At 39.9% G+C, this 11882-nt stretch overlaps 1 protein-coding gene across 1 annotated transcript; it reads right to left on the bottom strand.

Moving 5' to 3' along the window:
- Nucleotides 1-3799: 3799 nt before the first annotated feature.
- LOC115355965 (sphingosine-1-phosphate phosphatase 1-like) lies at nt 3800-8881 on the bottom strand. The gene is made up of 3 exons (XM_030046906.1): nt 7821-8881; nt 5765-5854; nt 3800-4671 (listed from the first exon to the last, which is right to left on the bottom strand). The coding sequence occupies exons 1-3, from the start codon at nt 8520-8522 to the stop codon at nt 4120-4122; spliced, it is 1344 nt and encodes a 447-aa protein (XP_029902766.1). The 5' UTR covers nt 8523-8881; the 3' UTR covers nt 3800-4119.
- Nucleotides 8882-11882: the final 3001 nt, after the last annotated feature.

The following is an 11882-nucleotide window of genomic DNA, read 5'->3' as shown; positions in this document are numbered from 1 at the left end:
AGTAAATACACCCGGATTTCCGGTTTTAAATGATCTGGTTTTTCAAAGTAAAGCACTCATTCCCCAGCATGGATCAACTGTTCTCAAAGTGGGGTGCGGAGACTCCCAAAGGTCCTCAAAGGTCCTCCAGGGGGTCCGCATTAAAATGAGGAATAGGAAAGTGAGAAACAGAAACCTGGTGTCGATCCAGCAAATTATCCAAAATGTAAATTCTGGATAATCTTTGCTGATTTTTTGTGCATTTGGGTATTTTTTCATCTTGTTTTTCTCTAATGTTCAGGTAATTTATTCATCATTTATTTCCTGCATTTTTGAAAGAAATCAAATGCATGTGCTTTGAAAAGTGATTTAATTTAATTCACCAGAAATTGTTAAGATACAAGAAAATTCTTGTATGAGAGATTATTTTAACATGAGGCTTTAATCTATCCCACCACTTTGAATCTATTTTGTCAGAGTTCAGGAATGACATCAGAACAATGAAATACATAACACAAACCAAAATATATTTTCATGTCAAGGTTCATGAGCAAAATCTCTTCAAACAGGGCTAAATGAAAGTCAAACTGTGGGTCCAGAGCATGAAGGAATTTGGAAACCCCAAGATGATTGCATTGAACATTATCTTCAGGGACATGTGAAGGAATAACTTGAAATTCGACTTGAAAAGTATATTGTATCTTATGAGGGACTAAAGGACCAGTTTTTTGACCATGTCATAATTAGATTGCCCAGTGGGATCCACAACTCGGCCTTCCTGAATCAAGCATTTTAAACCAAGATCAGTGCACAGGAGGGCAATCAAAATTAAAGACTTCTGATACCTCATATAACCATGTAAGGAATGGAGATGTTTTTATTCTTGCTTTCTAATAAAGGCTATTTTGTAGGCAATGAGATCTGATCAGTTCTTTTCTTTCTTTCCTTTAGTTTTGCTAAATAATGTCATGTAATGTTTTACTATTAATTAAAGCAGAGTAGATTGTTGAGTGTTGGGTTGTATACTGGTAGTTACCTGGATGTGATATGGGTCCACATGGTGGTGAAATATCCTTATTTGTTGCTCTGTGCTCCCTGGGCTGTTTTATAGCTCTCCATTCACTTCTATAGTGCTTTAAAACAGCTCCCAAAAACACTTCTAGCACATGAATGAATACGAGGTAGATTGTGCCAATATAAAAAATGGCAAGGCCAATATTTTTCTCGTGTGAGTATAATTGTTTGTAATCACATTTCTTTTTGGCACAAGGCTACTATGGGGAAATTTCCAAATCAAATAGGCACATAACAAGAAAAGCAGGTTAATTTTTGCAGAAAATGGATACTGGGACTTCTTGTCCTTTACCTTGGAAAAATCTACAACCTTGATTGTATTTGTGTACGTGCTAAAAGCATTATTCTTGGAGATGGTTTGTTTTGCTGTGAAAGTGAACATTTTTGTGGTTTAACACCCCAGGGGACTGCAGAGCAGATAATGGGGATTTCACCACCAATATGTTTATTGTCCAAACTTTATTTGGGATGTGGTATAAAAAGGAAAAAAAAAGACATACAAGATAAAACCACAACAATTTATTATAGAATTTTATAAGCCAGTTCATACGTAAACCTATCTTGCAAGTGTTTTCTGAGCCCTGATGAGTAGAAGGAGCAGCTCTTGCTAGGGCTGGTTAAATCTTTATGCAGGTGTTCTCTGACTCATCCAAGTAACACATAAAACTGTACAGTTGTCTTAGAAGTGCCTCACATGTAGGGACATCAGAGAACACATACTAAACTTATGAAGCAACATGGCCTGAGCATATAGTTTCCAACACTATCAATAAATGATCATTCAAATCATCCGAGGGAAAGAGGAATTGTATGTCCTTGCATGTCATGAGAGGAATGTTGCACAAGTGAAACACGGGTTAAAACTAATCTCCTATCCTCTATACCTCTGACTATCATTGCCATGGACTTTGCCAGAACATCCAGTTCCAGCTGGTTTCTCTCTCTCCCTCCGTGTGTTTCTGTGTTGTGGTTATCTGCCTATGTTCTGTTTATCTCTGTGCAGCTCCCATTGTCCCTGCCTGCCTGCTACCCCACCTGTTACCTGCTCTCAGCTCCTCCTGCCAGTTCTCCTATTCCACTCTCTAGTCTGCCTCCCGATCACCTCATTATCACTTCACTGGTCTGTGATTCTCCATTTGAGTCCTTCCTGACCCGTAACAATCATGACATTATTCTTTTTTTGGCATTAAATATAATGTCATAATCTTTGCCATACTATAAGCACACTTTCAGTATTTGCTGCAGCCAAGCACTGTAAGGAATAAAAAAAAAATTAACAGGTCATCAGCATACATGATTGATAACATAGTTTCCAACGAGACAGCCTGGCACCATTCAAATGTTTCGATAAGTCATCCATATACACTGAATAAAACACTGGGCAAAATTCCACCTTGGCAAATACCATTATTTACAAGAAACAGGGCAGATATACCATTGCCCCATTAACCCCACATTGTCTGATGGGCATACTACTTTGCAATTACTTTCTAGCAAATCAACTGCAGAGATAATTTTTCATGATTGATTCTGCCAAAGGGCTTGGTTACATCAATAAAACACATGAATACAGCGGAATTTTATCTTCCATATTCAGCAACTGCTTCTTTGAAAGCATAAATACACATATCAGCGCCATGTTTTCTTTTAAAGCCAAACTGATTAGAATGGCAAGAACAGATTTTTCCAACGTTGTCAGCAGGATTCCTTACAGCACAGAGAGAAAACTGGCAAGGGCAATATGCCTATAATTATGCATACTATTTAGTTAACCTGCCTTGTCGTTAATGACAGGCACTAACAATCCAGAGGTGATAGAATCTGGAAGGACACCATGAACTATGAAACCAGTAAAACACATGGCAGGCACAGGGCAAAGCCTATGACTGGCATTCTTTGGGTGTTCTGCAGTGATATGGTCTATACCACAAGCCTCGTTATCATCTAGCACCATAATGGCATCAAAAACATCTGACTACCATGTTTTCAGAAAGATACATATTTTCCAACTACAAATGCTTTACCTTTAAAACAGTTGATTACAAAAATATTCACACCATACCTCAGGTATTTTGCATGGGTCACTGCATCCTAAATGTTGGATAGTAAGGACATTTTACAGTCATTCATAACACTAACCTCTTTCCAGAAGCCATAATGGTTATTATTCTGCAGCATCCTACATCCTACATAGTTCAGTGCCATGATGTGAACCTTTATAGTCCATAATTATGAGCAGTTTGGACCATTAATACAGACACAACTGAATATCTACAAATATTTTTTAGTTATGTATCTGAAAGGTCCACTTACAACATGTTTTCATCAAATTGGACCTCTGAGAAAAGCAAATGTAACATGACTGTTACTAATGCCATTAAGATGCCTGCTGTGACACTCTGTTAAAAAATTATCTGTTCTCAAACGGAATTTCAGTCACAATGTTTCTACATTATATACACGCAAGATTAAGTACAAATGATTTTTAAAAATGTTTTTGGTAGTGAGACAATATAAATATTTTGCCAAATTATCTCCTTCTGTCATTGGAATTTTAGACTCTAAAAATAACAATTTTGCAGCACAATAAAATGTACAAAATTATGCATATGTAAATAGTGATTATTACCCTGCCAACTTTAACCCATTGCTAAACAAAATGTTTCCCTGTTTCCAGGCTGTCCAAGAAGTCCATTTAAGCACGGAAACAAATAGGTTAAGTGAGTTCACGCTTCACTGATGAATGACTCATTGTTCAGTTTATTCTTAAATTATGGATTTTTTAATCACATATTCTGATATTTTGATCAAAAATGTACATATATATTTAATTCATTACTGAATACAAGCATTATGACAGTACATTGGCAGAGTAATTAGAGTAATTGCAAAGTTTCACTTCATGCTGGCTGAAGAAACATTACTGTGTGGATTATTAATGAGTTCCTGTCATACAGAAACAAAGCTTATTTTTCTCGTCAAAATGAGCAGCGTGTATCCAAGTGCTGTGTTTGCCTTCACTGTGTAAAGGCAAAATTTCAGTAGTACATAATTTGCGGACAACACTTAGGCAAGGTTTAAGATGCTAAAGAGAAGAGGCACAACACAGACACAACTAAAACCTACAACACTATAGACAATGTAACGGTATGGCAACTCTACCTTCATCAGCTGCCTTGCCTGTCTTACATCGTTTAATGGCAGCCCAAACAGCTGACATAAAAATGTAATAGTCAGTGCTTTCATGACCATTCTGGTGAGCAGGAGGACAGCTACCCCGATCAGGAAGCGCACCACGGAATGTATCACCAAGGTAGTGCTTATGGGTGGTAAAGTGAGAGGCAGTGCCGACAGTGGTGGGTCAACCAGCAGCCCCAGCTGATAGTTAACATGGGTGGCCAACGCGGCACCCACACCAGTGCCCAGGGCCTGAGCTGTGTCACCTCGCGAGGTGCTCCAGGAGTCCAGAGAGAAAGCCACAAGTCCCAGGAGCACATGAGAGAGCACTATGACAAGCGGAGCATAGTGGCTCATCATGTAGAAGTTGTCAATCTTGTCTAACACTATACCGAAGAAGGCCAGAATGAGAAGGCTGTACAGGAAGCCGGTGATTACCTCCTGCAAGACAGAGACACAAAACATCTGTGTGAGCCATGCACATTTTAACACTTACAGTGATGAGATGTATGTTCTACAGCTACTCGTGACAGTGGTCATTTTTTCCTTTATATAACCAATTAATTTTAATAAACTGACTCAAACCCTTAACATGGCAATAATTTGTATGTTATGAACTGCATATTGAGTAATGTTTACAAAGCCAGAGTTCAATGGCAGCTAGCATTTCCCCCTCAGTTAAATTCCTTTACATACTGCATGTCATAGTAACATAGATTAAAACTTTGTCTGGGTCCTGTAATGTTGATGCTATTGAAAACTTTTCAACAAAACATCACATTGACACAGCTTTAAATCCCCACCCCCCCCCCCCCCCCCCCCCCACCCCACCCCCACCCCACCCACCCAGCATATTGATTTAACACTGTAAAAACTGAACCTAAACAAGTTCCTCTATCCCTGGTTGTGAAGCTGCTACAGAATCTAATCTAACTGTATTTACAGGCTGTGATCTGTTGATGGACTCTGCCCAGAGGGAGCTGGTAACTGATCACAAATTGAAAGTTTCCATGGTATGTTCAAAAGGGAAAAGGCAGGCATAGTGCTGTATGTTAAGGATAGTGCACTATGTATTTATGTTGATGGCAGCACCGGGACATGCTATGCAGAAAGCACTTCCATCAGCTGTGGTTTTGTATGCAGAATCTATTCTTATCTGCTGGTTGGAACTGATTTCTATAAGGGGGAGATGGGCGTGGTGCTGTGACTGTATGTTAAAGGTATACTCTGTGATATAGCAAAGGGAATGGAGCATCAGATAGATTTTAAGCAAGCCACGCCATTTACAACCATCCAAGGTGCATGCAATGTTGCATAATGGCATGGACAGGCAGACATTCCACACTTGCAGTACCATGACACAAGGCAGACTCCTTTTGCTCTTGCACACTTTTGCATAGTCCAAAAGCAGTTATGAACAGAATTATCTCAAAATCTTGCAGGGTAGGGTAGATCCAACTGGGTTGTGCAGTAAGGTCCACAAAGATACCTTAATTTATGCTTCATTGAGGGATTGTGTCTTTGATATGCTTACCAGAATCGAATGCATGCCCATGTAGACTCGGCTAACACAGACTAGGACACTCCAGCTGAGAGCCACACACAAACCAAACAGGAAAGGGTACTATGAGAGAGCATAAAGAAAGACATCAGAAAGTTCATACAGATAACAGAACTGTGTCAGATGTACTGCATCTTCAGGAAGAACCTGACAAAGACAAAAATGTTCAGGTCAAGGTTGAGATTACTTTATTTTGTCCCACAGGAGATCATGAAAGCTGCCACATAACATTATATCACATCAGTAATGGGAAACTACCACTGTTCATATGTTGAGATTACTAATGTGCTCAGCCCCATCAAATCTCTTGGGCGATTCACTCCCAGTGGAAAACTTCACTGCTATAAAACAAGCAAAAAAAAAAAAAAAACTCACTTTGCTGCATTTACCTGAGTGCATTTGACAATATTAATAATGTTAAGTATACTGTATGTTGTCATATTACCTATAATCCATTTAGAGGACATTCAGCTGTCATCTTTTCTTTTTATTCTCAGAAAGAAATCATGTAAAAGGTCACTATGTGGACAGAAAAGGCCCTCAAACTATTTCAGTCCATTTTATGATTCATGGTTTGGAGCTTCCTCCTTCTCTGCAAGCTACTGATGGCCTGTAATTTCTGTCTTTCTCCTCTTAAATGCTTCAGCTCCTCAACCTTCAAAAGACTCAGCCCCACAGGGAACCCTCTGACCCCAATCCAGTTCATGCAGTTCAGCCACTGGCTGCGTGTGTCAAGTTCAAAAACCTTTAGCTGGTGTACAAGTGTGCCAGGTGCTTGGATCTTCATGACCTCTTTGACCCACCATCACTCCTCCCAGCCTGAAACAACCCTCCTAACTCCATTAGGGCAACTGAATCACTGCCTATCTTCAATCTTAACCTAGTGCACTTCTTTAAGCAGCACTTCATGTTTCCTTGCTCCCTTTTTCACCCCTTACCAATCATATTCATCTCTCTCACACTGTAGATCTTTCTCCCTCAAAGAAAATGGTCTTTCTGGTTATTAAATAGCATACTTCTCGCCCTTAATGTAGTCCTTCTCAATTTATCTGACCATTCTTAGCACACAACTGTATTTGTGGCATCAATTATGAGGGTACGGAGACTTTGACACATACACTCCTTACTAACTGTGCTAATTAAAAAGCGCTAATTGCTTTTATATTTGGCATTCAGTGAAATTAAAATTATTCTATTGTTCCACTTACTGTAAAGTTCTTTGAATAAGAACATTAACTAACTGCTTTAAAAGTAATGTGAGCAGATGCTGTATTTCAGCATGAGACAAGGCAGTAGGCATTTCAGGGCAGTCTATTTTTTTCATATTCTGGCATGGGTCAAATTTGATGTGATTATGGCCTGCCCCTGATTTGAAAAGGCTATTTTAGTCAATAAAAAAAATAAATAATTGAGACTATCAAAGCGGAGAGATCAGAACATTGTAAAAATAATCAGTTTTTGGATTGTATAAATTCTGGTGAATTTAAACTTTCCTCATTTTGCTGAGGACCCCTTGCAAGCCCCCAGAGGACCCTTGAGGGTCCCTGGGCCCCACTTTGAAAACCACTGCACTGGAACCAGCATACAACACCAAGAGATAACTGATGCATCTCATGCGTGAAGCAACTAAATTGTTAAGATGAGGGATATTAGAATGGGAAGCTCCCTTGGTATTTTTTAATAGGGAATTAAAGACCTATCTTTTTAATCTGGCTTTTTATTATTAGTAATGTTACAGCAATAATTTTTAAGTTTTAATAACTGCTTTTCACATAACTTTCATCCCCGAGTGATTATTTAATTCACTTTCATGTATCTATTATTAACATTGTAGTTGTTTAACAATTTAAAGGTTTAGTCTCACTGCGTACAACGTTTTATATAAAGTTCAGTGTTTGTTATTTTGTCTATGATGGTTCAATCTTGCTGTTTGAAGTACTTTGAGCTGCATGTTTGTATGAAAGGTGATTTAGAAATAAAGTTAAGTTGACCACTAGTGAAAGGAATAAGACTGTAAAAAGTGTCTCACCTGCCAGCGTCCATATGACAGTAGGAAGAGACAGAAGGGTATCATTGTTCCTGTCATGGCATGTGTGGACGGCATGCTGTACTCTGAGTTGTAGAAGACCTCCACCTTCACCACAGGTGGGGATGCTGGCCGGGACCACCGCACTAAATCTTTGGTGGACTGTCCCACAAACAGATTCCAGGCCCAAACCACGATGAGCCTCCGACTGACGAGGGCATCCACGTTCCAGAAGAGGAAAGGGAAAAAGGCGATAAAAAACATCTCATTGCCGAGCTCAGTCCCGAATGTGAACAGATAGAAGAGAAACTTGTTTTGGATGATGAACTCCTGGCCCACGTCCCCGGTCAGGGAGTTCCTGCGGAGAGGCTTGGCCCGGGCGTTATCCGCTGCCGTGGGCCTCGAGGGGCTGCTGCTGCCCGGCATCCCGCTGACAGGGGTCGCATCCCCCGCATTTTCGACTGACCCCAGCACCGCTGCACCATTTCCGATAACGTCCGAGCTGTCGTTTTGTTCCCGTTTTCGTTGCCGGGGATATTCTTGCTCGCCAGCTTCTTTACTGGGCACAAATTCGTTGTCCGCCTCGGTCGGTTTATCTGGGAATACCCCTTTAATGCCGCAGAAAGTTTGAAATCTTGCCACTTGACGGGGGTCTTGCAAGTAATTGCATACTCCTATAAATGTTTTTACAAAGTCTTTCGCCATAGTTTACGTAAAATAACACTGCAATATGACTGTTTAAAAATAAAAGTACTACAACATGTTAAAAGTGCTGACCATGTTCACCGTTAGCTTAGCGGCCCCTGCATTCCGTTAACAGCCGAGTTCAAATTGACTTGACGTTAGGATGGAGCGCTCGCTCTCATTACAAGCTGCCGTTACGTCGTGGTGTCCGCAATCAAAACACTGGACTTTCGACAGCTCCGGAGCAGCATTTTACTGTACACACACAAGATTTGGGCTACAGCTTCCAAAGTCCGTTAGAGTTAACCATTACTGACACCCAAATTCAGCAACTGCGTCAACGGTCCTTCCTGCCTTTCTTCTGGCTTTTTTCTCCTTCTTCCGCTCTCATCGCAGACTCACTTCCTGCTTTTCGCTCAATATCCACAAATGTGCGCTTTGCACCATCTGCTGGAATTATTGTGAATTACACATTCTGCAAAAATGAATGGCGTACAGGCCTGCTGGGAATTTGACACTCCAATTTCTTTAGATATCAGTAAGCCTACACATAAAACTTACTTGTGCATGTAAATGATATTTTTTCAAAATATATTTCCAACACTGAAAATCCATTTTAACCTCATGGCACTATTAACAACGCAGATCTGCACGTAAATGTGATATAAATGTGTGTATCTATCTATCTATCTATCTATCTATCTATCTATCTATCTATCTATCTATCTATCTATCTATCTATCTTTATTTATTTATTTAAGAATGGTGTGTGCGTGAAGTTGCCTCAGTGTTTTAGTTTTAGTCTGTGTGGTGACTATCAAAAACTTAAATTAGTCACTGAGAGGAGATAGCTGGGATCTGTCTGACGCGCCGACAGAGGAAGCATGAAGCCATTACTGCAGTTTGAGGGTGTTTATTTTAACCCTTTCAGTGAAACATACATACATTCGCAGATGGACTTGTAGACCTGGATGGTAAAAGTTTTTTTTTTTTTTTTTTTTAACTTTAACTCTTCAGCGGTCAACAGAAAATATTGGCACCCTGCCTCACCCTCTCTCTGTACCAAACTTGATTCACAGACAGGTGGAAGTGCAGGTGATATTACTCAGACAATCAGTCAGCTCCAATGACACACCCAGCCACACTCACAAGACACACAAGACATACCCTCTAACACACAGTTTCTCAAATGGGGGTCCGCGTACCCCTGGGGGTACGTGGAGGAACTCCAGGGGGTACGTGAGATTTTTAAAAATTATACAACACGTAGATCCGACCGAGCAATCTGATTGGTCAATCAGACGTTTAGAATGTGCTCAAATGAGCATGACAGCACGGCTAGCCCTGCTCAAATGAAAAATACCTCATCACTGAAAATATTAGTCCGCCTACATCTTATTGCCCGAGTCTGTGTGGTTTCCATGGCAACACAAAACATTTCACTGAAACCCGCAACAAAAGCCGCTGTCAACTTTGTTAGCCTGCTTAATGGACCTTTTTGTTGTCAATTTTGATTTATTTGGGGACCTAAGTTTGGAAAAATAGCTGAACGAGGAAGACAAGACAGAAGCGAAAAAGGTACACGAAAAGATAGCGAAAGTGACGAGTGAAGAGCTGGATCAGCTGGAGAGGTTAAGAAATGAAGCCAGTGCGCCCGGTCAACGTCTTGGGCCGTAAAATGTCTACAAGACTACCTGAAAAACACCGGGCAAACAGCTGATTTTTTTCCAACTGTAAGTAAAGAAGAGCTAAACAAGATCCTCCTTGAATTTTGTGGAGTTTAAATTTCTATAATAAAGAGTATGCCTCAGAAGATTCAGCACCACGGACAGCACCTGCCTCAGCAGAGTCAGCAGCACGGACAGTACCAGCCTCAGCAGATTCAGCACCATGGACAGTGCCTGCTGAGGCGGATTTAGCACCACGAACAGTACCTGCTGAGGCGGAGTCAGCACCACAGACAGCACCTGCCTCAGAAGATTCAGAACCATGGGTAGCACCTGCCCCAGCAGTTTCAGCACCACGGACAGTACCTGCTGAGGCTGATTCAGCACCACGGACAATACCTGTAAGATTTTCTATGGAGATGTGCTGCTATAACTTTGTTCTTGTTATTAATGTGTTAATGTTATCAATTATTAATTAGCCTATTAATCATTATTAATTTGTTTATTCTTTATGAGTTGCCTAGGCCATTGATTTAATCAATTTGTCAGTTTGTTTGCATCTGTACATGCATGGCCTTGAGTAGTTGTCATGGCACCGGTTAGATTAAAAACGACTTGGCAGAAGTGTAACTCAGCCCATGAAAAATATTTTTTCCAGTGGATACTCTAGTGACAACATGATTGAGCTAGCAAAGCAGTTTTGTGTTGCTATGTGTGGTATTTATTCAGTTTTGGGAAATCATGATGTCTAGAAAACATGATAAGCCCAAGTTGGCTGGCTGACAAGGACTAGTTACGGTCAGATCTTAAGTAAACTAGGCAAAAAAAGTTCTGCACTGCTTTTTCAGTCTATAATTTCTCCCCTTTATTTATCTTATACCGTTGTAAAGCCTGATTCGTCCTCTTTCCAATGAGATACAACTTGCATTTCTGGAATGAGTGACACCGGTAATTGTATGGGAAGGACCTTTTTTTTTTTTTTTTGACAAAATCCCCTGCAATATTTTTTCAGTTGATCATTTCTCCCATTTAACAATACCATTGGTGTTGTCTTTTATACCGTTAGAAAGCCTGATAAGTCCCCTATTCAATGAGAAATAAGTTGTAAGGACTGTCAATTGATTGGTATGACCTACATGGGGGGGACGACAACGACGACACATGTTTAGCCATGTTGGTCATACCAATAGACTGACATTGAAAAGGGGACTAATCAGGCTTTCTAACGGTATAAAAGACAACACCAATTGGTATTGATAAATGGGAGAAATGATCGACTGAAAAAATACTGCAGGGGATTTTGTCAAAAAAAAATTGGTCGCTTCCCACACAATTACCTGTGTCACTCATTCCAGAAATGCAGGATTGCAAGTTGTATCTCATTGGAAAGAGGACGAATCAGGCTTTACAACGGTATAAGATACAACACTATTGGGTATAAATAAAGGGGAGAAATTATAGATTGAAAAAGCGGTGCAGAACTTTTTTTGCCTAGTATATATCCACTGAAACAGAGAGAATACTGGCAAAAAACTTTTATATTTTGAGAGCGAAATGCCCACAGTCTAAATACATTTTGATTACACATTTTATTTTGTTGGTAATAGTTGTATAATCGCATCATTAATAATGCTTAAATATATGTTTAAAAATAGCATCCATGCAAGGTTCCTTAAAAATCATTATTTAGCCTAATAAATATTCATTAAAATAT

This window comes from Myripristis murdjan, chromosome 24 (assembly GCF_902150065.1).
Source record: "Myripristis murdjan chromosome 24, fMyrMur1.1, whole genome shotgun sequence".
NCBI classification, from domain to species: Eukaryota; Metazoa; Chordata; class Actinopteri; order Holocentriformes; family Holocentridae; genus Myripristis; species Myripristis murdjan.
The sequence above is the reverse complement of the archived record's forward strand: the minus strand, read 5'-3'. Positions and strand labels throughout refer to the sequence as shown.